A 27,884-nucleotide genomic window follows, 5' to 3' on the forward strand; every position below is an offset into this window, starting at 1 on the left:
CTTTGATGGGGAATGGGTACTGTGTAGCTCTGACTGGCCTGGAACTTGCTATGTAGTCTAGGCTTCAAACTTACAGCTATCCTCCTGCCTCTCTCTCCTGAGTGCTAGGATTATAGGAATATGCCACCATGCCCAGCTTGCATGTTTGTTTTAGATGGTGTGGTTTGGTTTGGTTTGGTTTTGTTTTGTTTTGTTTTGTTTTGTTTCTGAGAGTACTGGGGATAGATCCCAGGGCTTCACGTGTGCTGGGCAAGCACTAGGCCATCTGAAGCCATGGGACTTATAATTATAGACATATCAAACATGTAGCAGTTAGTGGGGATGTTAAAACCGTTTGAATATGCTTGACCCGGGGAGTGGCACTATTAGGAGTTGAGGCCTTGTTGGAAAAAGTATGTTGCTGTGCGCTTGCTTGGGCTTTAAGACCCTCATCCTAGCTGCCTGCGAGCTAGTCTTCTCCTAGCAGCCCTCAGATGAAGATGTAGAACCCTCAGCTCCTTCTGCACCATGCCCACCTGGATGCTGCCATTTTCCTGCCTTGATGATAATGGACTGAATCTCTGAACCTGTAAGCCAGCCCCAATTAAATGTTGTCCTTATGAGAGTTGCCTTGGTCACGGTGTCTGGTCACAGCAATGGAAACCCTAACTAAATACAATGCATGGATAGCGAAAGCCAGTAGTACACACTCTGGCAGTCCCACTCACTCACCGCGCACACCTAAAAGCCTACAAAGGCTCTCCCAGAAGAGCATCCCACACCACCCTGTCAACTTGGAAAACTGACCAGTGAGCATACCGTCCTCACAGCCCAACCCCACAACCCACAACCCACTCCTTCGAGACTAGGAGACTCCACATCCAGCCATCCTGCTCCATGCATCACTCAGGATGCACTTAACCAGCGAGCAGGAAAGGGAGCTCTGGTCAGCGTCAGAGCTTCCTTTGCCCAGCAGGTGAAATGCCAAAGCAAACTGTTGGAGCAACAGAAAACAAGACAGAGGGGAAGCACCGGATGGAATGTGGTTTCTCTTCATGCCCAGCAAAGGACGCATGGGGATGTGGTTTTGCTGTGGACTCTGTGGTGGTTGTTAAGTTTTCTGCTCTTTTCTCTTCTTTGAACGCTGTAGACAAGTTTGAGAACTTGTCTGTGGCACAAACACTCTGGCTTCCTTGCCAGATCTTCACTGAAGAAACAGGTTCTTTTTTAATTGCACTTATCTTTCTGAAGAGAGAACTAATTGGTGGCAGAAGTCTCTGAAAAAGATGACTTTAATTTTTACAGCGTACTTAAACACTGGCTGGGATGTTCCGAGCAGGATCAACTCTACCACACTCTGCCAAAGGAGACCTGCGTTTCAGCGAGGCATCCCTCCACCTCAGCTATCACAGTAATTTTATTTCTTTTTTTTTAAAGATTTATTTTATTTGTTATGTATAAGTACAATATCCCTGTCTTCAGACACACCAGAAAAGGGCATCAGATCCCATTACAGATGGTTGTGAGCCACCATGTGGTTGGTGGGATTTGAACTCAGGACCTCTGGAAGAGCAGCCAGTGCTCTTAACCACTGAGCCATTCCTCCAGCCCCACAGTGATCTTCTTTGCATTGTTTGTTCCTTGGGTAAATATATTGCTCAGCCTGTGCGGCTGTGTCTCAGGCAAATTCCTAATAAGAGACAGGCTTTCTAGTTTGCAATCAAGCAAGCACGCATGCGTGAAGCACTCGTGAGCTGCTCTTACCATGGCATAACATCCATCCGTCGCCAAGATTAAGACATCGATGGGAGAGGTGTGATTGGCGACACAGATGCCTCCCTTCTGGGGTCTGTACTGCCTGCAATTAAAACAACGGTAAGCACTGTGCCTCAGGAAACACTCGCTAGTTTACAGAACAGCATGGACAGACTTGTCTTACTTAAAGCGCATAGGCCCTGTGTACCTACAAAGAAAATCTTTAAAACATTATCCCCATGCAATAGGAGTTGGGTAGGAGCTATGACATTCCCTCTATAATTCATGTTTTACTTATGAATTATTTTTTATTTATGTTGGTGGCTCTTAGTACAATATTATGCTGTTGAGACTGGATCTCTGGTGGCCCAGGTGCTAGGATTATGGAGTTGACCACCATACTCGGCCAATTTAAAAAAATGTAAGGAGCCCTTTGTTGATAGACACCTGGTCAAACCAAATGACAAAATGTTCCCTCCTATAGGAAACAGAAAGACTGGATCAGGGTGGAAAGAGCTCGCTTTGGAAGTTTTACAATTACGGTGTTATTGCCGGGCAGGGTGGCTGGAGTCCACGATCTCAGCACTTAGGAGGCCAAGGGAAGGAGATTGTGGAAGTTCACTGGTACTACTTAATGAGCTCCGACAGTCAGGGCTATGAGGCAAGGTCTTATCTCAATAATAATAATAATAATAATAATAATAATAATAATAATAATAATAATAATGGTGGTGGTGGTGATGATGACACTGTTATTTAATAACATCAAATTAAGATAAAAAATAAATTCAAAAGCAGTCATAATCACTTTCATTTAGTAGATGACTTTGCCTAGCTACTTGTATTTTCTGTTTGGTGTAAAAAGAACAGAATTAAGTATTTTATCTTAAGAACCAAATAGAGAACTTTACAAACAGGGAGACTAAGTGTGGACAAGTCTTCAGCCTCTGCTGCTGACGGCATCTTCTTCAAAAGAGACAGATCCAACTCAAAGCCTGACTTGGAACCACCCTTAGCATCCAGACAAAGAGTTTCCGCTTTTCATCTAGCCAATAAGAGCAGTGCCCACACCAGGAATCACCGATGACAGAAGCTCGCCCCACTCAGCGCAGCTGTCTATGCGCGCTACTCAGCGTTACTTTTATATTCCTTCTGGAAGCACAACACTTTGCTATGTCTGAAGCACCTCAAAAGGCGATGGTGAATGCAGACTAAGTTCTCAGATCTCAAGCTGCCTCCCCACCTCCTCCCAGCCCGTGTCACCCCTGCTGGACCTGCCTGAAGCAGGGCAGCCCTGGACCAGACACTCACTTGTTATGGTAATGGATGGTGCCAGACAGGGAGCGAACACAGATCCTGCAGCAGGTCAGGTGCACCAGTTCACTCAGCCAGTTCTTGAGGCTGAAGGAGGAAGAAATCATTTTTATTATTCCTCCTAAGAAACCCAGAAAGAGCTTCAGCGTGCCCGTCACAGCAGCATCCTTCGTTCTGCTACACTGAACGGCGGTTTGATGCTTGCCGGCTCAGTAAATGCATTTGCTATTGAAGGCCCAAAGTGTACCAAGAGAATTAGACAAGATTCTAATAGGAACTATGCTGGACTATAAGGAAGTCCTCACCAAGGACAGTGGAGGTTCTTTGGGCTCAGCTTTCTAGGCTCTCTCTATCTCTGTCTCTGTGTCTGTGTCTGTATCTGTGTCTGTGTCTGTCTCTGTGTCTGTCTCTGTGTCTGTGTCTGTATCTGTGTCTGTATCTGTGTCTGTCTCTATCTCTGTGTCTGTCTCTGTCTCTGAGTCTGTCTCTGTCTCTGAGTCTGTCTCTGTCTCTGTCTCTGAGTCTGTCTCTGTCTCTGTGTCTGTCTCTGTCTCTGTGTCTGTGTCTGTATCTGTGTCTGTATCTGTGTCTGTCTCTATCTCTGTGTCTGTCTCTGTCTCTGAGTCTGTCTCTGTCTCTGAGTCTGTCTCTGTCTCTGTGTCTGAGTCTGTCTCTGTCTCTGGGTCTGTCTCTGTCTCTGTCTCTGTGTCTGTGTCTGTATCTGTGTCTGTATCTGTGTCTGTCTCTATCTCTGTGTCTGTCTCTGTCTCTGAGTCTGTCTCTGTCTCTGTCTCTGAGTCTGTCTCTGTCTCTGAGTCTGTCTCTGTCTCTGTCTCTGAGTCTGTCTCTGTCTCTGTCTCTGTGTCTGTCTCTGTCTCTGTCTCTGTCTCTGGGTCTGTCTCTGTCTCTGGGTCTGTCTCTGTCTCTGTCTCTGTGTCTGTCTCTGTCTCTGGGTCTGTCTCTGTCTCTGGGTCTGTCTCTGTCTCTGGGTCTGTCTCTGTCTCTGGATCTGTCTCTGTCTCTGTCTCTGTGTCTGTCTGTCTCTTTCTCTCTCTGAGGCTCTCCCACTCCCTCTGGGTCCCTCACTCTACTTCCTTTTATCCCGTCATTTCTCCTTTGAGAAAGTACTTCCAGTTTGAACCAAAGTATAATGAAAAGTCAAAGACTATGAAGATGATGTGAGAGAGACTAAACACGAGCTTTGTAGACACAGCTAGGGAAAGAAGACAGTCCTGCTTATGGCTGGATGGAGGGAGACAGGTTACCTGCTGTCCGGAAGCTGGCCAACCAGTGTTGTTCCTATAATCAGCAAGCTGATCCCAATGAAAGCCAGGGTCACCCTGAAAGAGAAAAGAAAGGCTACCACAGACGTTCCCCGGAGAGTAGGTCTAGAACCTGAAGAAGTCACTCATAGGCTCACAAACGGTGAAACTGCAACTTGTAGAGCATTGTGATGTACAGTGCAGCAATGAAAGGGGTCAGTAAATCGATCAGCTCTGACAGGATTCTATAGATTGTTCTCCGATACATTTTGAGAGGAAGATAAAAAGATGGCAGGTTCTAATAATTATTCCATGGGGACACATGCTGGTAATCTCAGCATTTGGAGGTAAAAAAGACAGGAGAACTGCGTGTTCAAAAGATCATTCTAGGCTGTAGAGCAAGTTCAAGGCCACCCTGAGCCACATGAGACCCTGTCTCAAAAAAAAAAAAAAAAACAAACAACAACAACAAAAAAAAAAAAACCCATCAGATAAACAAGGCAAATTAAAGCTTCTAGTATTTCCTTTCCAAACGTCAACAGATAATCCTATGCATCTTCGGGCTCTGGGAGCACTGGGTTAAGGTTCTAGCAACAGTTTATATACAGTCCTGAGCCTCACTGTTCGTCACAGCTGCAACAACGTCCAAAAGACAGTCCTAGGTACAGTGTTAGGACATGAAGGAACTCTCTCTCTCTCTCTCTCTCTCTCTCTCTCTCTCTCTCTCTCTCTCACACACACACACACACACACACACACACACACACACACACCCAGCTGGATGTACACACACACACACACACACACACACTCAGAGTTAGATGTTCTCTCTCTCTCTCTCTCACACACACACACACACACACACACACACACACTCAGAGTTAGATGTTCTCTCTCTCTCTCTCTCTCTCTCTCACACACACACACACACACACACACACACACTCAGAGAGAGAGAGAGAGATTTGGAGGCACATCTTCATTTAGAAGAAAAAACGATGTAAAAGATGTGGATAGTTAACACATTGCCGTACCAACATGGGATGTGATGGTGTTTCCTCACTGGCCAGAGGTGGAATCCATTCCACAATTCTCTTAAGCAGCCGCTAAATACGTGATGAAAAGGAAGTCTAAACTGAATGCCATCGAAGCCAGCGACTGACTTACCTCAGAGGGAGCAGGAAGCAATAGCGTACGAGGACGCCCAGCACCCACACGATGGTGAGCTTTGGACTGATGTAGTGAAAGTTGACATTGGTTCTTGTGAGGAGATTCCATGATACTAGCTCCTCGGAGGAGAACCTCTGGGTCACTTCATCCTCCACAATGGCTTCCAACCCCTTCTTGGAGAAATAAAACACATCGGAGAGCTCGAAGTCCCTTCCTCGAAGACCGGAGAGCCCTTTTTCCATGGGTGACTCATCTCTTTGGATAATACCTTAAAAGAAAGCATCGGGACATGAGAAAATGCCATTGGAGCACAGAGCAATTGACCGAAGGGGCAACATTAACTTCACAGAATACAGAACACAAGCTTAGTGAACAACGACGTAGAGACGTTAGAGCCGCAGTCACAGTGGGAAGAGAGGAAGTCACAACATCTCAGACAGCCTCCACCCGTGACGTCATAAAAACTATGTTGAGGCTGGGGTATATATATGCTCAGTGACGGAATGCTGGTCCAGCCTACATAAGGCCATAAGCTGAATCCTCATTACTACCTAAAGTTACTTAATCAAAAAACTGTATGCTTTATATACTGGCACTCAGGAAGCAGAGGCAGACAGATCTCTATCTATGGGTTTGAGGCTAGCCTGGTCTACGTAGTGAACTCCAGTCCAGTCAGAGCTTCACGAGACCCTGTCCCAAAGCAAAACCACAAGCTGTTTCAGAAAAATAAGCACAGCACAACTGCATTGATAGGAGTAAATGTGTTAATAAAAAGATAGATACTTTAGAAAATAGATACTTGAACAGATACTTTGTTAAACAGATGTGCTTGAGTCAGTCATAAAATCTGGTGACTGAAGTGGTACTCTCATATCTCCCTTATGTAGAACAGAATGACTTGCTGCTGGTTTTAAAAGTAACTCACCAGGAAAGGACTAAAGTGTTCTGCTGAGGACTAGTAATCCCACCCTTAGGAAGTTTCCTAAGAGATGTAGGGAAGACATTCACTGCAGCACTCTACCCAGACAGTGGTGCATAACACCACCGTTAGTGAAGGTCTAGTATCAAGTGAAAAAAGACAAGAGCCTAAACATACCTAAAATATATGTGAAATATATGTCTGTAGGAACAAAACACAAGGAAGAAACTATGATTCTCTTTGGGCAATGGCGTTAGATTTTCTTCTCTGCCGAGACTACTTTCCAGAAAGAAAATAATTGAAGTTTTCAAAGCAAGTTTACCAGAAATGGAGAGACTGGGATGTATCTCTTTCCTTTTGATTTTCTGAAGGAATGACAGCAGGATGCCCTGGGGGAGTGTGCAGAGCCCCGGAAGTCCTCAGTGTGTGTGTACTGCTGGCATGGGCATAGCTGTGTCAAGGACACTAATGCCCGCAGACCTACAGACACTGGCAAAGCCTTCCTGGAGTGAGGCTCAGAGGCTGGCAAAGTCTTTCTCTGCCCAAGTGATGGCCAGGGCACGTGAATACTGGCAACCACGTCCTCCTCCCAGAGGACAGCAACCTGAGACCGACTACCAAAGCTAGCTAACTCCCAGTGCCTGAGGTTCCCTGTGGTTCTTGTGGTTGCCCAGTAACTTCCCCCCATCATTCCAAGTGTCCTGTATGTCTGTCCTTGTATTTGTCCTTTCTACATAGCACCAGTCAGGTCAAATCCCAGCTGCTCTGGGTTCTGAACACAGCAGGGGAAGAAGGAAGAATGACTGGAAATTGAAAGCCAGACTGTGTTTAAGACAGTCACCAGCTCCACGGTGGGCATCTTTATATAACAAAAAGGAAACATTTTTAGTTTCTTTACAGGGATAATGCTTTGGAATCTAAGAGGAGGGGAGGGTGAAGGGGCTGGGAGAGGGAGAGGGTGAGGGAGAATACATATGTGGTTTTGTATAATAACTTAATTATAATCATAAAGTTAACCAAAATAATTAGAACAATAAAGCAAACTCTCAAATGCCTATTGGATTGTCTTTTTTTTTTTAAGAAGGTAGGTCAAATCTTTCTTGCTTTTAATGGTGCCAGTGGACAGTCCAAAGCAGTGTCCCTACCAAGTCACCCTCTTGCTCCACAGACTCTGCAATGCCACTCAGGCAAAGCGCTCTACCCAAGTACTGCCCAATACTTGGCAGTGCAACAGTTTCATTATTTAGCAATATATAGATTTCTTAAACATCTACAGTGGGAAGAAAGTGCGAGCTATTCAGCAAATCTCTGAATGAAATACACCAGGGACAGAAGATATACCTCCTAAAATATCGTTTCTCAGAAAGGCCAAAAATGAGCCAACACAACTTTTGAGCTGATTATGTAACTTAACTAGAGAAGTCAGGCTTCCAAACCCACACCTGATCTGCAATATTTCTTCTGCCCCGGGACCTAGTTTGTTCGCTGCCAACTCTCAATAAAATGCAATGCAACCCTAAAATTTTTTTTTCTTTTTTTCTGGAGCTGGGGACCGAATCCAGGGCCTTGCGCTTGCTAGGCAAGCGCTCTACCACTGAGCTAAATCCCCAACCCCCTAAATTTTTTAGTTAAGTATCTTTCAAAAGTATGTGTGTGGACAACCGTGATGACACAAAATCAACAAAGAAAAAAATTGCAGAATATGCTAAGGTTTGCAAAATAGGGCTGGAGGGATGGCTCAGCGGTTAAGAGCACTGACTGCTCTTCCAGAGGTCCTGAGTTCAAATCCCAGCAACCACATGGTGGCTCACAACCATCTGTAATGGGATCTGGTGCCCTCTTCTGGTGTGTCTGAAGACAGCTACAGTGTACTCGTATACATAAAATAAATGAGTAAATCTTTTAAAAAAGATGTGCAAAATAAAATGAGCAGGAAAATGAACTTCCAAGCTCAGTGAGAGAAAAGGCCGAGAAAGTGGTAGGAATGCAGCCTTTGACCGGATACTCTGAAAGACGTCCAGCTCCAGTAAACCAAGAGAGGGTCAATTCCACCAGCACAGGATGATCCCAGTGCTCTGAGAATGGGAACAGAAGGAATATGATTAATATAACTGTACTGGGAACCCATTCAGCACTGCGGAGGAGAACCAAACATCCAGAGTATGACTCAGGGACTCCACTCAGAGAAGATCTGTCATAAAACACATGATTCATAGAAAGGCTGTGCGGATGTGTCACTACCTCCCTCTGCCACGTTTGCTTTGTTGTCCTAGCTCTGTGTATAAAAATAACTCTTTCTGGCCCACTTAGAATGAGTTGTACGCAACACGCTCTTTATCTCCCAACAGACATTTCTCCAGGACATTTAACCAGAACAACTGTGTCAAAATCAAAGCGTTTGGCACTAATGCAAGGCTGTTTCACAATGTCCCAATAGGATCCTTTAAACCAATTTTTTCCTGATCCCAGATTCAACCATTCAACCCAAGCTCCTATAGCACATTAACATGTCAGATCTTTAGGCAACTTTAAATACATAAGCCTCCCATATCTCAGGGTGTTATTGTTGACCGGATGCTGAACACACGTATAATAATACACAGGAGAAACATGTATGTGTGTATATATGTGTGCATATGTATGCATGTCTGTATGTATATCTGTGTGTATGTATATGTATGTATGTGTATATATGTGTATATATGTATATATGTATGTATATCTGTGTGTATGTATGTGTGTATATATGTGTATGTATGTATGTTGTGTGTATATGTGTGCATATGTATGCATGTATGTATGTATATCTGTGTGTATGTATATGTGTATATGTGTGCATATGCATGTATGTATGTATATCTGTGTGTATGTATATGTGTATATATGTGTATGTATGTATATCTGTGTGTATGTGTGTATGTATGTTTGTATGTGTGTATGTATGTGTATATATATGTATGTATGTATATCTGTGTGTATGTATGTGTGTATGTATGTATGTGTGTTTATATGTATATATGTGTATGTATGTATATCTGTGTGTATGTATGTGTGTATATATGTGTATGTATGTGTATATATGTATATCTGTGTGTATGTATGTGTGTATGTATGTATGTGTGTTTATATGTATATATGTGTATGTATGTATATCTGTGTGTATGTATGTATGTAGATATATATATCTGTGTGTGTGTGTGTCTGTGTACTAACCACAACAGGAAAATACATCTGTATTGTGAACAAGCAGCTACCACTAAGGTGCAATGTCAACAGATACACAATATATGAGGGTGAATTCTATTGATAAGTAGGTGCTAAAAGGAGGGACTCCTCAAATCGCAACTCTTCCTTCCTGCTGAGATATGGTAACCATTGCAGGTCAAACGTATGCATCCAATTTGCCAAATTATAAACAGAAAAAAAAACTAATGTAATCAATTTACATTGAAAAACTATGTGTCGGGCATCCAATTAGAAGTTAGAAAGATGGAAATATTTCTTTGAGCACCTAAGAGTGTCCTAGAAGGGGACCGAAATTTACCACTCATATACACACATGAAATTAATTCTTACACTATCATTAAGAAAACCAGGAGCGGGTGGAGAGATGGCTCGGTGGCTAAGGACACCGGCTGCTCCACTAGAAGACCTAGGTTCCATTTCCAGCACCCACAGGCATCTTACAAGCATCTATGTAAAACTCCATCCAGGGCATCTGACACTCCTCTGGCCTCCAAGGGGACTGGCATACACATGGTACACAAATATGCACGCAGGTAAAACTCTCAGGCACATAAAATAAAATAATAGTAATGATTTTTAAAGAAAGTCTATTCTTAACAGATTAATCCTGATATTTCAGATCCACACTCCATGAAGTGATTCCATCTGTCAGATTTGTTCTAGGAAATTTTTCCTTTAACTTTACAGCTCAGTTTCAGAAAATAAAGTCATGAATGTGTGAACTTTGTCCTTACACCGAATGCTCGGGCTGAGCCAACAGAGACCATTGCTCTTGCATGAAAAGAAAATTAAAGCTAGCTCTGTGTCTCATGCAAGAGATTAATTGCACAAGCTGCCCGTGGCCTCCTGCCTTTAACAAGTCAGCGCTACATAAATAACGGCACATGTGAAAGGCCTGTAGAAACGGAGGCAGAGGCTCAAACCATCTTAACCATAATTAACTCTAAATTAGCTGAGGGAACTTTTGGAATAACTACCCGGTTATAAATCACAGTAGTGTTCTGTTCCCTGCTTATAAAGGGAACTTTCTAAGCAACCAATCAAGAAAATCGGGTCTACTGCCGCCCGAAAGAGGACGCGGTAATTAACACACAAGTAGACCCTTAACCTACCCACATTTGGAAGGTCAGAAGCCCATTATTCCAAACGCCCTCCCACTGAAATCTTGGTTGATCAAGAAACCAGCTCAGCCAGTACAGTCCTGGCTTGGATCAGAAGAGCTGTAGGTCTGATCCTCAGATCACAGAAAGGTGAGACCAGCTAGAGAGACGGCCAGTCCCCCACAGGACTGACGTCAATACCCAGCACCCAATCAGAGGCTCTCGCTGTAGCTCCAGTCTTGGGAGAAACAATGTTGCCTTCTTGCCTCCTTGGGTACCAGGTATAAGTGGTGTGCAGGCAAAGCATGAATACACATAAGATTGAAATTGCAACTGACAGGAAATGTTTAAAGAGTGGAAGGGGGGCCACATGCCTGCAATCCTAGCGCCCCCCAGGCGGGTGGGAGTCTAACAGCATTCTCAGCTGCACCGTGAGGTAAAGTGAGCGTTACCCGAGACCCTGTCTCAAAAAAATTTTTGAAAGTAGGCAATCTCCTATCCTAACATTGTTTCTGTGGAAATATTTAAAAGTAAATCTGCTATGGATTTGTCAAATGTACTGTCCCCTCCAGTAGAAGGGGAGGGCATTCGAACCTTCTGGGAACTGGTAATGACCCGTTTCTTAATCAATCAAGATCAGTGTTTCTTAACCTGTGAGTTGTGACCCCTTGGTGATCGAAAGACCCTTTAACAAGCTTCGCCTAAGACCATTGAAAACACAGATATTTATATGACAATTCTTTGTTTGAACATTTATTTATTTTACATTATGTGAGTACACTGTCTCTCTTCTCAGACACACCAGAAGAGGGCATCAGATCCCGTTACAGATGGTTGTGAGCTGCCATGTTGTTGCTGGGATTTGAACTCAGGACCTCTGGAAGAGCAGTCAGTGCTCTTAACCACTGAGCCATCTCTCCCGCCCTTATGTTACAGTTCTTAACAGTAGCAAAATTAAAGTGACAAAGTAGCAATGAAAATAATGTTGTGTCTAGGGTCAACACAACATGAGGAACTATATCAAAGGGTTGCGACTGCTCTTAATGAAAAAGAATTATCTTTGCAAATACAATATATTGTGCGTTTTTAATTTCCTACATATACTGTCCTATTTCACCTGCAGTTTTTGAGCAAGTTGGGCAGAGAGGAGTACCCACCCCCAAACCAACTACAAAGCCCCTTTTCCGGTATGGGAGGATCCTCCTACTTGTGGTCTGAGTAAGGGTCACTCCCTATAAAAACCCAGCTTCCTTCTGCCCCACAGATATGCTCGATTTTAAACAGACTGAGAGAAAACAATTCAATGCACAGCTGTACGTTAGAGCTGGGGAGAAAGATGAAGGCCTGCTGGGATTGAAGAACAGAAGGACTTAATACCAAGGGAGCGGCTCGGCAGAGATCCAGTGACTTGTCATTGGTCTTATCATTCTCCCGGCTATCTGTCTCTGTGAACATTGGTGTGTGACTCACTGCACCAGCTACACAGGCAAAGAGCAGGCCCCAGTCCACCTTTCCCCACCCCTGTTCACAATGACTTAGCAGTAACACAGCAGGGATGGGCCCCAGACTCAACCACACCCAAAGCATCCCTCGGGGGCCACCAGTCAAGTCTCACCCTCAGGGCTTAGTTAGGCACCGGCTCTGCTTGCCTCACAGTGACTCTTGGAGTTTCCGGTAATCACTTCCCGAGTACTTTTTGATGACCACCTCCTGATCCTCCTACCTCCAGCCTTGCACGGATGATCACAGACATGAGCCACCCCTGCTAGCTTATGCAGTGCTGGGAACTGAACCCAGAGTTCTGTGCACACCAGGCCATGAGAGTGTAGGTGACTGTGGAGGCCAAAAGAAGATGCTCAGGCCCCTAGAGCTGAGGTCACAGTTGTGAGCTGTCTGGTGTGGGTGCTGGGAACTGAACTCTGACCAAGCAGTTAAGTACTCCCCAAACTGCTGAGTCAGCTCTCCAGCCCAGCACACGCTATTACTTAGGTGTAAATTCTAAACTTTCAGAGTCCTGTATTCGCTTGATTTACAATTAATTTGAGTTTTAAAGATAGTTCAACCTTCCGTACGTGGATACGGTGGGTGGCTGACAGCTAAAATCTCCACTCTGGAGGCTCAGGAAGGAAGATTAATGTCCTGTCTCAAATCAAAACACAAATACCGGGTTTGGGGATTTAGCTCAGTGGTAGAGCGCTTGCCTAGCAAGTGCAAGGCCCTGGGTTCGGTCCCCAGCTCCGAAAAAAAGAAAAAAAAAATACCTCCACAAGTAAACCTCGGGGGGCGGGGGGGGGGGAAGACGCATAAAGCAAATGTACCAAATGGTTGATAAGTGCTCTAGAGAGTCTGTGCAAGCATTGCGGAATGCTACTGGCCAGACAGTTAGTTGCTTATCCTACGACCAAAAGATTTGCCAGGATTTCTGTACAACAATGTTCTCAGCAGCTCTGTCCCCAATGGTTAAACACTAAAAATAACCCAGTGTCAATCAACAGAACCACAAATAAACTATCAGTGTTTGTGTAAAGGAATATACCACAAAAACTGTTTTTAAAAAAACTGTTTCATACAATAAAAGGATGCCTGAAACTAGGCTGTGGGACGGGATGGGGAAGACTGTTGTGAAAGCACAACGTCCCCACATTACCCAAATCTTATATCTTAAACGTGAGTGCCAGATCTTTGTGTGAGCCATTCACAATAGCCTCCTTCAGATAACAACAACAAAAAAACAAAAAAAACAAAATCTCCGTATCTTCACTTCTAGGCAGGTCGATAGACATCTATTCTTCTTAAGAGGGAAAATAAGCCCAAAAGAGAATCCGTGGGCAGAAGAACGAGTGGGAGAGAAAAGGCACAGCCTGTTTATCTCCTGTTCCCATCCTTTCCTGGCTGAGCTTCCCCTCGCCCTTTCCTTTCCTAGAGCACCTTTCTAGCCTGCGTGCACTCTTTCCAGTAATTGGGTACTTGTCTGGCTGGCAGGAAGGAGGCGAAAGGTTCCATTTCCAATGGGAGGGAGGTGTGGAAAATGAGGGAGAGGGCAGGAGGAAGGAAGGGAAGGGGAGAGGAGGGGAGGGGAGGAGAGAAGGAAGGGAAAGAGGGAGGAGGGGAAGAGGGGAGATGGGAGGAGGGAGGGGAGGAAGATGGGAGGAGGGAGGGAAGGAAGATGGGAGGAGGGAGGGAAGGAATAAGGGAGGAGGGAAGGAAGGAATAAGGGAGGAGGGGAAAGGGGAAGACGGGAGGAAGGAAGGAAGATGGGAGGAGGGAGGGAAGGAAGATGGGAGGAAGGAGGGAAGGAAGATGGGAGGAGGGAGGGGAGGAAGGGAAGAGGGAGGGGGGACTCCTCACTTCAGCTTTCACTGCTCCCAAAGGTGAATCTGCAGTGCTGCCTTCTTGCCCAAGGCTTCTCACCGCTCAGATTCAAGTCACTATACCTTCAGGAATGGCTCCAGCCCCACCATACCTCTACCCGCCCCACCGTACCTCTACCCGCCCCACTGTCTCCCATCTCCTCCTACTCCTACTCATGCCGCACCTGTCAGTCAAATTAGGTCAGTTCCTGAGCTCCTACCATTCCCTGGGCTCCTCCTCTCCTGCCTTTGCTCAGTCGTTCCTACCTGATAGCCTTTCCCTCAGGTCAGTAAGAGTCATTGCACCAACAGACCCCCCACGTCTGTGTTTGCTTTGAGATTAGATGCCCCCCCCCCATTATGGGATGTGGTCTTAACCAATTACATAAGCAAGGACAAAAGAAGAGCAAGTCAGGAGGCAGAGGCAGGGGGATCTCTTATGACTCCAAGGCCAATATAGTCTACACAGGGACTTACAAGACAACCAGGACTATACAGTGAGACCCTGTCCAAAAAAAAAAAAGGTTGGGGGCTGGAGAGATGGCTCAGTGGTTAAGAGCACTAACTGCTCTTCCAGAGGTCCTCAGTTCAAATCCCACCAACCACATGGTGGCTCACAACCATCTGCAATGGGATCTGATGCCCTCTTCTGGTGTGTCTGAAGACAGCGACAGTGTACTCACATACATAAAATATTTTTTAAATCATATCAATTGAAATATGATTTCTAAATTTTAAGACTTAAAATTGAGCTTGATTAAAGGAGGTAATGCATATGTGTCCGTTGCATAGAAACCTGGGCAATATATGAATTGGAAGCCTGCCAGCACCACACCCTGACACTAAGAGATCCTGTGGGCTGGGCCAACGTAAGATTGCAAGCACACACTGATTTTAGACATATGAGCTCAAGCACACATGCTGGTGTGAGTCAGCAGAAATGAGGATGTTAATTCAGTCAAGCAGATCTGTGCCGACGTCACTGCAGAGGCAGGAAGAGGAAGGGCTGTAACGAAACACTGATAGGTGCCAAGGTAGCTGAAGCCATGCCACATTCTGTCAGAGGACGAATGCTGTGACATCTTGCAAAAGCTTTGATCTTGTGCTGTTTGCTGAGAATAGGTTTCCTATGTAAATCAGGCTGGCTTTGAACTCACAGAGATCTGCCTCCCTCTGCCTCCCAATTACTAAGATGAAAAGCACGTACCAACACAATTCATAACCTGGATTACTTTATGTATTCAAGCAAGTAACCAGAACGTGTCTTCTTTACCTAGTCTCAACGTCTTATCTCTTAGCACCTCTCTCTCTTTCCACAACTTGGCAGTCTGAGTTCAGTCCCCTGCACCAGGGACTTTGCCCTCTTCTGTCCTATGAGGGCACCTGCACTTATATGCACATATCCACACAGGCATAAATGAGGTTTAACATAATTGTGATGTAGGTGTGTATATGCAAGGGAGTTCAAGCGCTTGTAGAGGTCAAGTCATCAGATTCCCCTGAGGCCAGAAGTGCCAGATGTGGGTGCTAAGAACCAAACAGAACTTCTTTGAAAGCAGAAAGCAATACACACTCTTGAGAAGTGAGCCATCAACCCAGCCTGGATTCTTCTTTTAAAATACAAAGAGTTTCATTATTAAACAAAGTTCATAATTCTCAACTGTCTAATTCTAACTTGGTCTGGTTTTCCAATCATTTTAACCAATAAGGAGAGTTCCCTTACATACAATTTAATGATTTCATTTTTGATTTAAGCCAACCTTTCATCCTGAAGAAAAAAGTAAAGTTTCTAATAGTTGAACAAGTAATCCCTGCCCACTAGTGACTAAGCCCCACCCACTCTAAGACTGAACTCCACCCACTCTAAGACTGAACCCCACCCACTCTAAGACTGAACCCCACCCACTCTAAGACTAAGTCCCACTAAGCTCTGCCCACTAGTGATCCCTCCTTTTCTCCTGGATTTGATAAATAGCCATCTCAGATCCTACTCATTTCTGTTTTGCTCTGTGTGTGTGTGTGTGTGTGTGTGTGTGTGTGTGTGTGTGTGTGTGTGTGTGTGCGCGCGCGCGCGCATGCGTGCACGTGTGCGCATGTCTGCGTGTGCATATGTGTTCTCTCCCCTTTACTGCTGCCTTGGGATGAGGTCTTTTGAACCGGAAGCTCCCCATTTCTGATGGGCTCACTAGTTCGTAAGATCTCAGAATCTGCCTCTCTCTTCCCTCCCAGCCCAGGTGCTGGGGTCGCAGGCAGGAGCAGCCACTCACAGGTTAAACCACCAAGCCACAGATGCCTCCTTATACCCATCTACACAAGCTGACTGTTTGCCTTCCTTCTGCAAACTAGTACGTGGACGATTATTTCCCTAGTTTAAAAATCTCCTCGCCCTAATTCTGACTCATTTCCACGAGGCAGGTTCAGCATCGATTTGTCCACCCGAAATGATGTCATCTCACGAAATACTCAAGAACTATCTTCCTCAAATTAATTGCATGTATGCATTTCTGGAATTCAATGACACATTACCTGGTTCTCATTAATACTTAGGTACTGGTAAACACCACCCCACGTTGAACCTAAGTAATGTAAACACACACACGCCCAACAGGGCCACAGTACAGGCTAAGATTACTAGGTATGTGGAGACAGAGACGTGGTAGCAATGCTTCTCAGTGAGGGATGGCTCGAGCAGCCTATTGTGCGTCTGGAGGCTCTGGAGGCTGAAGCAGCTGGCATTGCAAGTCATCTGCATCTTTCTAGGTTCTAGCTTTGCCTCGTTTTTCACCGGTAGCTATTTTTCTTCCTCTGACATTTTGTAGCAAACCTTTCTCTAGTATGTAACCAAGCATCATTGTTAGAGCGTCAGGAAATCGGTAAACTCGGGAGTTGGGAGGTCAAGAGACTAGAATGCCTGCCCGGATGCTCGCCTAACAGTCCAGCTGAGCCAGCCCCATCACCTGGCCAAGGCAATCACAGCTAGGAAGGCAGGCTCATCTCAAAGCATGATAAAGAGATAGATGGGGTAATTCTCCCCTTCATGAGATCCTATCTTTTCCTTCCCTGAATTCCAACCCCCACAGACCAGGCAGCCATGAGCTGCTTCTGAGTCCTGACTCAAAAAGGGACAACTTTTCCTCCTCCTTCTCCTCCTCCTCCTCCCCCCTCCTCCCCCTCCTCCTCTTCCTCACTCTTCCTCTTCTCCTCCTCTTTTTTCCTTTCCTCCTTTCCTTCTCCTTCATCCTCCTCCCCCTCCTTCTTTCCCCCTCCTCCTCCTCCTTCCTCCTCCTCCTCTTCCTTGTCCTCATCTCCCTCCTCCTCCTCCTCTCCATCTTTCTTCCAGATGCTGACCAGAACCCAAGTATATTTTTTTTCTGAAACGTTGTCTTCCTTACTCTTTTTATTAAGCTGCCCCTCCCTCCCATGTGTCTGCTTGTCGGACATCCATCATGGCTTGAACAGCCTGGTTATTTTCCTTTTCCCTCTCCACTCTCCTCCTCCACATAACTGCTGAGACTTACAGCTTGTCTGTCCTGTGCTCTGTGGTGTTTTTCTTTTCAACTTAAAAAAAGTTGTCATCCAGCTCCCGTTTAAATCCAATACACACACTAATAATATAAAATATTAAAGACCATAGGGAAAAAAAACCCTTATCTCTTCTGCCAGTTAAAGGCACAGCAAAAAGAAAAAAGAAAGTTTGTCTACGGAACTGAAATACCTAGTCTCTGAAATAAGAAAAATAAATTTCTATTGCTTCTAATCCATCCAAATTATCATATTTCATTATATAAGCCAAAATATACTAAAGTCATGCTAAGATGGACATATTAGAAATTTACTTTTGGGTTGGGGATTTAGCTCAGTGGTAGAGCGCTTGCCTAACAAGCACAAGGCCCTGGGTTCGGTCCCCAGCTCTGGAAAAAAAAAAAAAAAAGACAAAAAAAAATAGAAATTTACTCTTTTACTGAGAACAGTGAGTAAGAAAAAACTATTTCCATTTTAATCACTGTATGCTCTGCGGAGGATATTTATAAAATAATTAATGATGACCATAAGGTGAGCTCTCTAACCCAAATATGAGTATTACTTATGAAATGAACCCTGTGTTTTGAAGCATGAAAGGAAGGGGCGGGTCTTAGACATTGTCATCGGTTGTGAGTCAACCCCACAGCATAACAGAAAAGCATTTGGATTAGTAGGTACAATTCCAGTCTAACAGCTCATTCGATATCCTGGCTGACAGCCCACACCAAATGTGTTGTTTGATACAGTTAACTCAATTAAGCAAGAATTCCACAAGACAGAAACATCTGGAAAGTTCCCTTGCAGAATGAGCCAGCAAATCCATAAAAAATGTTAGATTTTATGGTTTGGCATATCTGTAGTGTCCGCAACTGTAAAATGAAAAAAAAAATTTTTTTTTGCTTTGTTTTTGAGAGACAGGGTCTGAGTTCTGGCTAGCCAAGAACTCGCCTTGTTGTCCAAGCTGGCCTCAACTCACCTGAGAGACCAACACTAAATGTTCTTTTTGAAACAGGACCTCTCTATGTACCCTGACTGTCCTGGAATTCGCTATAGACCAAGCTGGCCTGGAACTCGGAGATCTGTCTGCCTCTTCCTCCCATGGGCTGGAATGAAGGTATGGAGTCAAATAAGATACAAAGAATTAAGAGTTGAGTCTCACAAAACCACTTCAGGTGACCATATCAATTCTGAAGCCCCGACACTTCTAAGAGGATACCAGGGATACCCAAAATCAATCCCTTCTCGGAATCAGCCCTCAGTAGGAATGACTGCAGAACCAAGATAACATCCAACCTGCCAATGCCCATTACTAGAGGGATATTTTAAAGGATACACATGTACAGCCAAATGAAGAAACACATAGGGCAAGGTTCAGAAAGGTCTCAATCATGGGCAAGTCCATCCTCGGGAATGGGATGTGCCTCCAGGGAACTCTTTGAACCCTGTTCGTTGGGTATTTGTGGAAGCCTCATTAGATAGGCCTAATTAATTAGATCATTACTACACAGACACATACTGTAGCCATTACTGTAGCCACTCATTTTTGCAGGAGTTTGAATGAGAAATGTCCGCTATAAACGCAGGCATCTGAACAGTCAGCCCCCAGTAGGTGGCACTGTTCAGGAAATCTTATAAAGCAGCACTCTGCTGGAAGAAGCCTGTCACTGGGGCTGGGCTAAGACTTTAAAGCTTTACCCCATTCCAGTTCACTCTCTGCATCACGTTTGAGGTTCAAGACAATGCTCATTTGCCCCCAATGTTGCGTGTAGTTTTGAAAGCATCTACTGCCTTTGTCCCGGGTGGTCCACTGCCTTCGCCCAGGGCGCCGTGCTATCAGCCCCTCCTGGCTCCCTTTGTTCCACCCAGCCTAGCCCTGGTTGGGCGCAGCCAGCCCCAAGCCCACTTCCTTTTCTACCCACCTTCGCTCCAGGAGGGGTAACATTACCAGCCCGCTCCGAGACCCTTGAATCCCCTGATAAAAGACACAGAGAGAGAGAGAGAGAGAGAGAGAGAGAGAGAGAGAGAGAGAGCGAGAGAGAGAGCGCTAGCTCTACCACCATTTAACTTGCCCACTAAGCATAATTGCTGCTCCTGTGGGCCTGCCACATGCCGCCACGCCTCCGGGCCTTGATGGATTCCTATCCTTCCGAAACAGTAAGCTCAAATAAACTCTTCTTTTTATAAGTCGTCCTAGTCATGGTTTAACTAACACAGTTCCTATCCCCTGGGGTTGGAATAAATAAAGATCATCAGCCCTACCCTGAAGCTCTGCAGGATCTCCAGCACCGACCTTTCCACTGGTACGGCAGAAGACACTGCATTGTCAGGGGTCCTTAAGACTGTGCACAGAGCATCAGGAAAGGGGTGGAGGTAGGCTGTAAGAGGTGGTTCTGATACTAAAGTTTAGTTCCCTAATTGATTCAATAAAGAAGGCCAGGAGCCATCTGCTGGGTGGAAGGTACACGTGGGACTTCCAGGTCGTAGAAGGAAAAGGAGCAGCAAGGAGAGGGGCTTTTCTGCCATACTTGGAAGAAAAGGAACATTGCAATCATGTAAGGCCTCAGGAGGCCTAGAGCCTTGGGCCTCCGCTGTGAGCGGGTTGCCAAAGATGTTTGGCATGGACTAAGTGGAACGAGCCACTAAGATTAGGACAGGAGAAAGAATTCTCAGCTGAGGAATAGCGAATGGCCGAGAAGCACCTAAAGAAATGTACAGCATCCTTAGTCATCAGGGCAATGCAAATCAAAACAACCCTGAGATTCCACTGCACACCAGTCAGAGTGGCTAAGATCAAAAACTCCAATGGCAACAGATGCTGGCAAGGATGTGGAGAAAGGGGAACACTCCTCCATTGTTGGTGGGATTGCAAGCTGGTACAACCACTCTGGAAACCAGTCTGGAGGTTCCTCAGAAAATTGGACATAGTACTACCTGAGGACCCAGCTATACCTCTCCTGGGCATATACCCAAAAGATGCCCCATCATATAACAAAGACACATGCTCCACTATGTTCATAGCAGCCTTATTTGTAATAACCAGAAGCTAGAAAGAACCCAGATTCCCTTCAACAGAGGAATGGATACAGAAAATGTGGTACATCTACACAATGGAGTACTACTCAGCTATCAAAAACAATGACTTCATGAAATTCATAGGCACAGGGATGGAACTAGAAAATGTCATCCTGAGTGAGCTAACCCAATCACAGAAATACACACATGGTATGCACTCACTGATAAGTGGATATTAGTCCAAAAGCTCAAATTACCCAAGATACAATCCACATGAAGTTCAAGAAGGATGACCAAAGTGCAGATGCTTCACTCCTTTAAAAGGGGAACAAAGATATTCATAGGAAGGGACATGGAGACAAAGTTTGGAGCAGAGATTGAAGGAAAGGCCATTCGGAGCCTGCCCTACTTGGGGATCCAGCCCATATACTTACAACCACCAAACCTACACAATATTGATGAAGCCAAGAAGTGCATGCTGACAGGAGCCTGATATATCTGTCTCCTGAGAGGCTCAGCCAGAACATGACAAATACAGAGGCAAATGATAGCAGCAAACCATTGAACTGAGAATGGGGTCCTCATAGGAGAAGTTAGAGAAAGGACTGAAGGAGCTGAAGAGGCTTGCAACCCCTTAAGAACAACAATACCAACCAACCAGAGCTCCCAGGGACTAAACCACCATGCAAAGAGTACACATGGACAGACCCATGGCTCCAGTTGCATATGTAGCAAAGGATGGCCCTGTTGGGCACCAATGGGAGGAGAAGTCATTGGTCCTGCCAAGGCAGGATGCACCCCCCCCAGTGTAGAGGAATGTCAGGGCAGGGAGGCAGGAAGGGGGGGTGGTTGGGAAGGGGGAACACCCTTATAGAAGAAGGGGAGGGGGTTGGGCTGGGAAAGTGGGAAAGGCAATAACATTTAAAATGTAAATAAAAAATGTCCAATTAAAAAAAAAAACTAAGCATCAGGTAGTAAGATATACACATGCATCTGAAACGGAATACGAAGGGAGACGGGAGCGTAGACAGCCATCCCGGTTTAGTATGAATCCTTAGAGAGCCTGCAACATACAACAGTATCATAGAGTATAACCTCTTGGTTTAGGAACTTTGTGTTTTCTTTAGGGTTAAAGAAATTTAATTTAAAGGTTAAAAAAATGAATTAGGATACTTTGTTGCTTCTTCTTTTCATTTGATTTTATATTTTATATCCTTCAGGGATGTGTAAATTAGGCTAGTAGCTTCACAAGTTATTAAAACCTCTCTATCTGTCTTTGCTCAGAGTAAATCTATTCTGTATATGTCATGCAAATATTTGCAATATCTGGTATCAATAAAATGTTCAATAAAAGAGAAAGAGTGATGACTAAAACAAAAAGATTAGGGCCGGAGAAACGGAGATAATAAATTGTTGCGGGCACACCTTTTCAGGTGGGAGGTATCTGGGTCCCGCAATTGTGCTTAGTAGGCGAGTTAAAAGATGACGGCTGTGTGTGTGTGTTTTATCCGGGGACTCAAGGGTCTCGGCACGTAGACTGGTGACGTGACCCCTCCCGGAGCAAAGGTGGATAGGAAAGGAAGCTGGGTTGCTGCTGGCTGCAGTTAGGGCAGGCTGCAGCTGGTCCAGAGCTAGACTGGATGGAAACAAAGGAAGCCAGGAAGGGCTGACAGCACCTCAGGCAGTAGAGGTTTTTAAAACTACACGCAACAGTGGGGTCAAGTGAGCATTTCTTGTTAAGCCACCGTGACAAAGGCAGAGGAGGAGATATTTTGAGCCGCCTCAACCCAGTGGGTGAGAAGTAGGTGCTGACCAGAGGAGCAAGAAGGACAGCAGGATTCTAGCGTGTGCGTTTGGGAGGGGGTGGGTTTTGCAGGGACAGGTAGGGAGTCTGTTTCAGACTGCCTTGACTTGCCGTGTGATCTGGATCAAGCTGCTTGAGTTTCCTCACAGTTTCTCCATCCAGAGAGTGGGGCTAGTAAGACTTGTCTCATATAGATAAGGTGCATCTTGTTGGGGGGGCAAAGATTTCACACGATCAGTCTGAGGGCAGCAGGCACGCAGGCGTGCGGAACCTAATGAACCAGAGACACATAAGTCTCTTATCTTCAGTGTTAAGCAAATCCTTGGCTCTAAGATGAGACCTAGACCCACACAGTGCCTTCTCATTGGGTTACAAGTTGGAGAGGCCTAACCTGACTCTACCTTTCCTTTAGGAGCATGCTTCCTTGTGAGCCAGTGTCCTCCACTAACATGCTACTCATACGGACTACCCTCTTCCACCCTTCCTTCTCCAGACTAGCCACTGGAAACTGGAAACCAAGTCCTATTAGATGCAAAATTTAGCCATGTTAATAACGCTGTATATATTAGCTGAATGCACTATTGTAAGACGGTAGCCAGCAATCCGGGGCGGACACAGGAGGGACGGCACACGGTCCTGTTGGCCAGGTGGGTGCACACTACTGTTGGGCACCAGGCAGGAATTGCTGCTAGGTATTTTACAAGTAGTAGACTGTGTTGCCCACCACACACACACAAAGAAATGACCAAGTCTCCCAGTCTAAAACATCTACAGTGTGGAAGTTCACAAGCCCCAAAGTCATATACTTGGCATCCACCATGGCTTGCTTTCTCTGGTTTCAATCCTAGACACCAGTAAGGCTAAAGGAAGGTGCGTTTTGCAGGAGACAAACTCCTAAGGCAGGTACCTAGTTTCCGTTCCTATGAGACTACCTATGTCATTTATCAGATTCCTCATTCAAAAAGGGCCAGGGAGTTGGTGTGTCAGTGGGGAAAGGCATGTACACCCAGTCTCTGTGTGGCTGGGGACTGAGCCCAGGGCTGGCTGCATGCACTTTAAGCAAGCATTCTACCAACCAAGCCACATTCCCCAGGCCCAACTTCACACACCTTTACAGAAAAAGTTCTACCTTGCTGTCTCCTTCCTAGAAGACAGCTCTCCTGCAGGACTTATCACTTCCAATACATATATTTATCATGCTCAGTGATAAATTTTAACGTGTGTGTGTGTGTGTGTGTGTGTGTGTGTGTGTGTGTTTATGTTGCTAAATATAGGGTTCTCATGCCGGGCATGGTGGCAACACCTTTTATCCCAGGCTTGTCTATGCAGTGAGTTCCAAGACAGCCAGGGCAACACAGAAAAAAATCTGTCTCAAGGAAAAAAAAACAAAACCCAAGGTTTCTCACATGCTAAGCAAGCATTCTACCAGTGATGGATGGCTGATGTGGGAGGGCCCAGCCCGCCATGATGGCACCGCCTCTGGGCGAGTAAACCTGGGTTTTACAGAAGAGCAAGCAGGCAGTAGCCATCCTGACATCCTGACCACATGGAGCCTACTCTAGATTGAGAAAGGAGGGGTAGAAAGAATATATGAGCCAGAGACAGGGTCTCACTGTGGATTCCTGGCTGGCCTGAAACTCACTTTGTAGCCCAGGCTGGCCTGAGACTCCAAGATCCTGCTGACTCTGCCTCCCAAGTGCTGAGATTAAATGCCTTGTGGGAGGCAGAGGCAGAGGCAGAGGCAGAGGCAGAGGCAGACGGATCTCTGTGAGTCTAAGACCTGAGTGGTCTCCCTACTAAGCTCCAGGCCAACCAAGGCTACACAGTGAGACCTCATCTTAAGAAACCAGAAACCCAAAACAAAGAAACAAACAGAAGGCCACGGTGGTATCTTATTACTTCTGTGCAGATATGGACCGGTCATCATGATAAGCAACACCTGTCCAAGAGGAAAATACTAACAAAACCAAAAAACAGGTAGACATCTGGCCATGAAAAGTAAAAAATAAAAAAACAACCATCTCCTGCTATGGTTGAATAAGATGTCCCCCCACCAAGGACTATTTCTTATTGGCTTGGTCGTCAGCTTATAGCGTTATTGGGAGTTGGTGGAATCTTCAGGAGACAGGGCCAAATAGAAGGAAATTTGACCACAAGAGGTAAGCCCTTGGAGGAAACACTGAGATACTAGCCCCTCTCCATCTCTCCTCTCTTTGCTTCCTGTGCAACAGGAACAAGCCTCCCCCAGCTCCTGTATTACATGGTTCCACCATAATATATTGTTGTCAAAGCAATGGGCTAAGCAGCCAGGATTGGACACTGTTGGGCAGAGCAAACCTTTTCCTTTAAGTTGATTATTTCAGGCTTTTTTTTTTTTTTTTGTCACAGTGGCAAGATGTGACAAACACATCCTCCAAGACCTGACTGGGTTGGTTTATAATAATAGAATAATAGAACTCCATTAAATTCATTACACTCCACAGACTACTGGGCTGGGGGGCAGCACAGCGGTTCAGCACCTGCCTAACAACATACACGAAACCTGAGTTTGATCCTTAGGACCTCAGAAGGCAAAGAACGGACTATCAAAGACAACTTAATAACTTTCCCTCGTATGTGTTCAAATTTCTGTGGCCAAATTATTATCCCACATTCTCTGTGGACTTAATAGACTATTAATGTAACGTAATCAATGTTTACGGTCTGCCAAGACGTTTAGTCTAATGCTTCCTAGAAAGAATTCCAGACAGAAAGTAAGAAGGAAACGCTTAGGCAACCCCCATTCTCTCTGAACCAACGCTCTGTACCACATTAGGTTCACCTGAGCACTCCGTCCTCGCTGAGGGCTTAGATGAGCAGAGGCTGTGAATCTGAGGTGCAAACTTAAGAGAGCTGTGTCAGTGAGCTAAACTAGGTAAGCTGGGTAACCCCAGATCTCCCTGTGTTGCTTCAGATGGAGCTATGGAGGTCACATGCATTCCTCGAAGTGTCTAGGAAGGCCAGAAGCAGGTTCGGGGGCAGGGCCATACATATGACTGCCCCAGCTCAGCACAGCACTTGCCTGTGTGACTCACTCTCAGATCACTGCCCTTCCCTCAGACCAGCTGACTATGGGCTGGTAACCATTCTAGCATCCTAGTGCCACTTAACATGATTTGCATACACTGATGCAGTTCAAGCCTAACCATGCACTGACATCAACCACGTTCCCAGGGGGAAGCCGGCAGCTCTTCTGGGCTGCCAGGTAGGGGGGCACACACCTTTAATCCCAGCACTCAGAAGGCAGAGACGAGTGGATCTGAGGCCAGCCTGGTCTACACAGAGAGTTCCAAGCCAGACCCAATCTTTATATTAAAAATTAATAATAATTTCCCAAGTCTCAAAGGCGTTTTACTATTTATAACAAGTTAAAATGAAAGTTCCTAAGATGTCGGTTAGATCACATCCCAGAGGCCTGTGGCTGAAGTGATAGAAGGGAGCACAGGAGCTGTTCCTCCTCTCGCCCTTCCTCCTCAGTGGCTGCCGGATGCTTGCCATCCCGGAAAGAAGAGGAGGAAGGGAGTGGTTCTATTCCCAGCAACTGAATGCCAGTGTGGCAGGACTTGAAGGGGTTAAACTTCACCTACATGTTAACAACGGAAAACTGAGAAATCCTCTAACGTTATAGATGGTGAAGCAGAACAAGGAAGATCCCACTCATATGCATATCTGAGCTCAATCAAGGACACCACTTTCTTCAGCCAGCCCAGAGAATCCGGTTAAAGACAGAAAAAGATTTACTTCTCCATGAAGATAATATTTTCCTAGGTTCAACTGCTGACGGCTTACATAGTAACAGTGCGGAATATGAAAGGCACTTTGCCAGTACAGAGAGAGACCTGATGTGTCCTGAAATATGTGTTTCATTAGGTAAGAAAGCAGCAGGAGGAATCAGTGTGCAGAGTGTAAAGAGGGTAGTCACCATCGCTGCCTAGCCGACAGCACCTCTGTGTAACTCAGAGGGCATGTCAAATGTCCTGCCGCCCAGGGCTCAGGCCTGCCATGACACTGCCTGTGACCCTTGCCTGAGCTGGCTGGCTCCCCACTGCCTTGTGCTTCTGTTGGCCTCAGTACAGAGACACGATGCTTCACAGACGGAAGGTTGCGCCAGCCCAGCATACGAGAGCTCTGAGTGTTTCGTCACCTTCTACTGTCTAGGGTTGTGACACCATTTCCCCAGTGACTCCAAACACAGGATGGGTCAACAGGGCCACACCCCCTAAGTGCAGGTTTCCTAAGCAGAGTCAGAAGTGGGGCAGAGGCACACAGCACACGGCCGTGGATGAGTGCCGATTAGACGAGGATACCCTTACGCTGTCTTTGGCTTATTCGCCTATCTTAGCACCTGTCACAGTGGCCCAGTGGATGACATCTCCAGGCGGACACATCTTAATGAACTTAGGATCCCATGCCAGGCTTAGGTATCGCAGATGTCCCATGCGTTTGAAAGTTTATTCTGATTTCCCAGGCTGAAGGACAGCCATTCTGATTTAAATATAGCAATTTAAATATGCTAGCCTTGTTCTACATTATGACACGTTTTCTCTTACTCTTTCCTTTGGGGGTCTTATGTAGCCCAGGCTAGCCTCAAGCTCTAGTCAAGGATTACCCTGACTGTCTATCTATTCCTCTGCCTCTATCATCCTGGGTGCTTGGGATAACAATGCACCCCACTTCCTTCAGTGTAATGGGGCGGGGGGGAGGACCACTACCAAGCTTTCGGAAACACTGAAAAGTTTAGCCTTCTGATTAATCCAGTGATCTATTTCTTCCTCATTGCTTGTTCACTGCTATGAAATTTGACTTCCTGTGAATCTAGTGTCTGAATTCTCACTCCAACTAAAATGGTTTCTTTAGAGACATAAACAAAGACTGGTTTTGAACTCACTTCTACCAGGAGCTAAGAAGTGTTACATGGGAAAAGGAAAGACTGCAGTCAAGTAACCTCAGAAAAGTATTTAATAAATCTCTCTCTCTCTCTCTCTCTCTCTCTCTCTCTCTCTCTCTCCCCCTCCCTCCCTACCAGGTTTCTCTGTGTAGCCCTGGCTGTCTTGCTCTATAGTCTTGCTGGCCTTGAACTCCAAGATCCACTTGCCTTCCTCCTAAGCATTGGGATTAAAGGTGTACACCACCACCACCCAGATTATTATTATTATCATTATTATTATTTTCATTATGTGTCGATATGTGTACATGAGTGAGGCCAGAGGTATCAGCTCTCCTTGGAGTTGCAGGCAGTGGTGAACCACCGAACACGAGTACTGGCTACTGCATTCATGTCATCTACTTGGTCTGAACCACTGAGCCATCTCTCCAGCCTGTATTTTTGTTTCTTGTTCAGTATTATTGATCAGCATTCAGCAGTAAAATATATTGTAGATAACATACTTTGAGAACCTCTGGTTAGAACCT

The 27,884-nt window shown here is 45.5% G+C and overlaps 1 protein-coding gene across 5 annotated transcripts in view; it reads right to left on the bottom strand.

Moving 5' to 3' along the window:
- Positions 1 to 27,884, bottom strand: part of Gpat3 (glycerol-3-phosphate acyltransferase 3) — a 53,791-nt gene that overhangs the window by 12,189 nt on the left and 13,718 nt on the right. For all 5 annotated transcript variants that reach the window (XM_008770020.4, XM_039091833.2, XM_008770021.4 and 2 more), the window contains 4 exons: positions 5,478 to 5,748; positions 4,314 to 4,388; positions 3,046 to 3,135; positions 1,744 to 1,837 (listed from right to left, as the gene is read on the bottom strand). In XM_008770020.4, coding sequence (XP_008768242.1) covers positions 1,744 to 1,837; positions 3,046 to 3,135; positions 4,314 to 4,388; positions 5,478 to 5,748 — 530 coding nt within the window. The remainder of the gene's footprint in view (positions 1 to 1,743; positions 1,838 to 3,045; positions 3,136 to 4,313; positions 4,389 to 5,477; positions 5,749 to 27,884) is intronic.

Source organism: Rattus norvegicus, chromosome 14, assembly GCF_036323735.1.
Source record: "Rattus norvegicus strain BN/NHsdMcwi chromosome 14, GRCr8, whole genome shotgun sequence".
Lineage (NCBI taxonomy): Eukaryota > Metazoa > Chordata > Mammalia > Rodentia > Muridae > Rattus > Rattus norvegicus.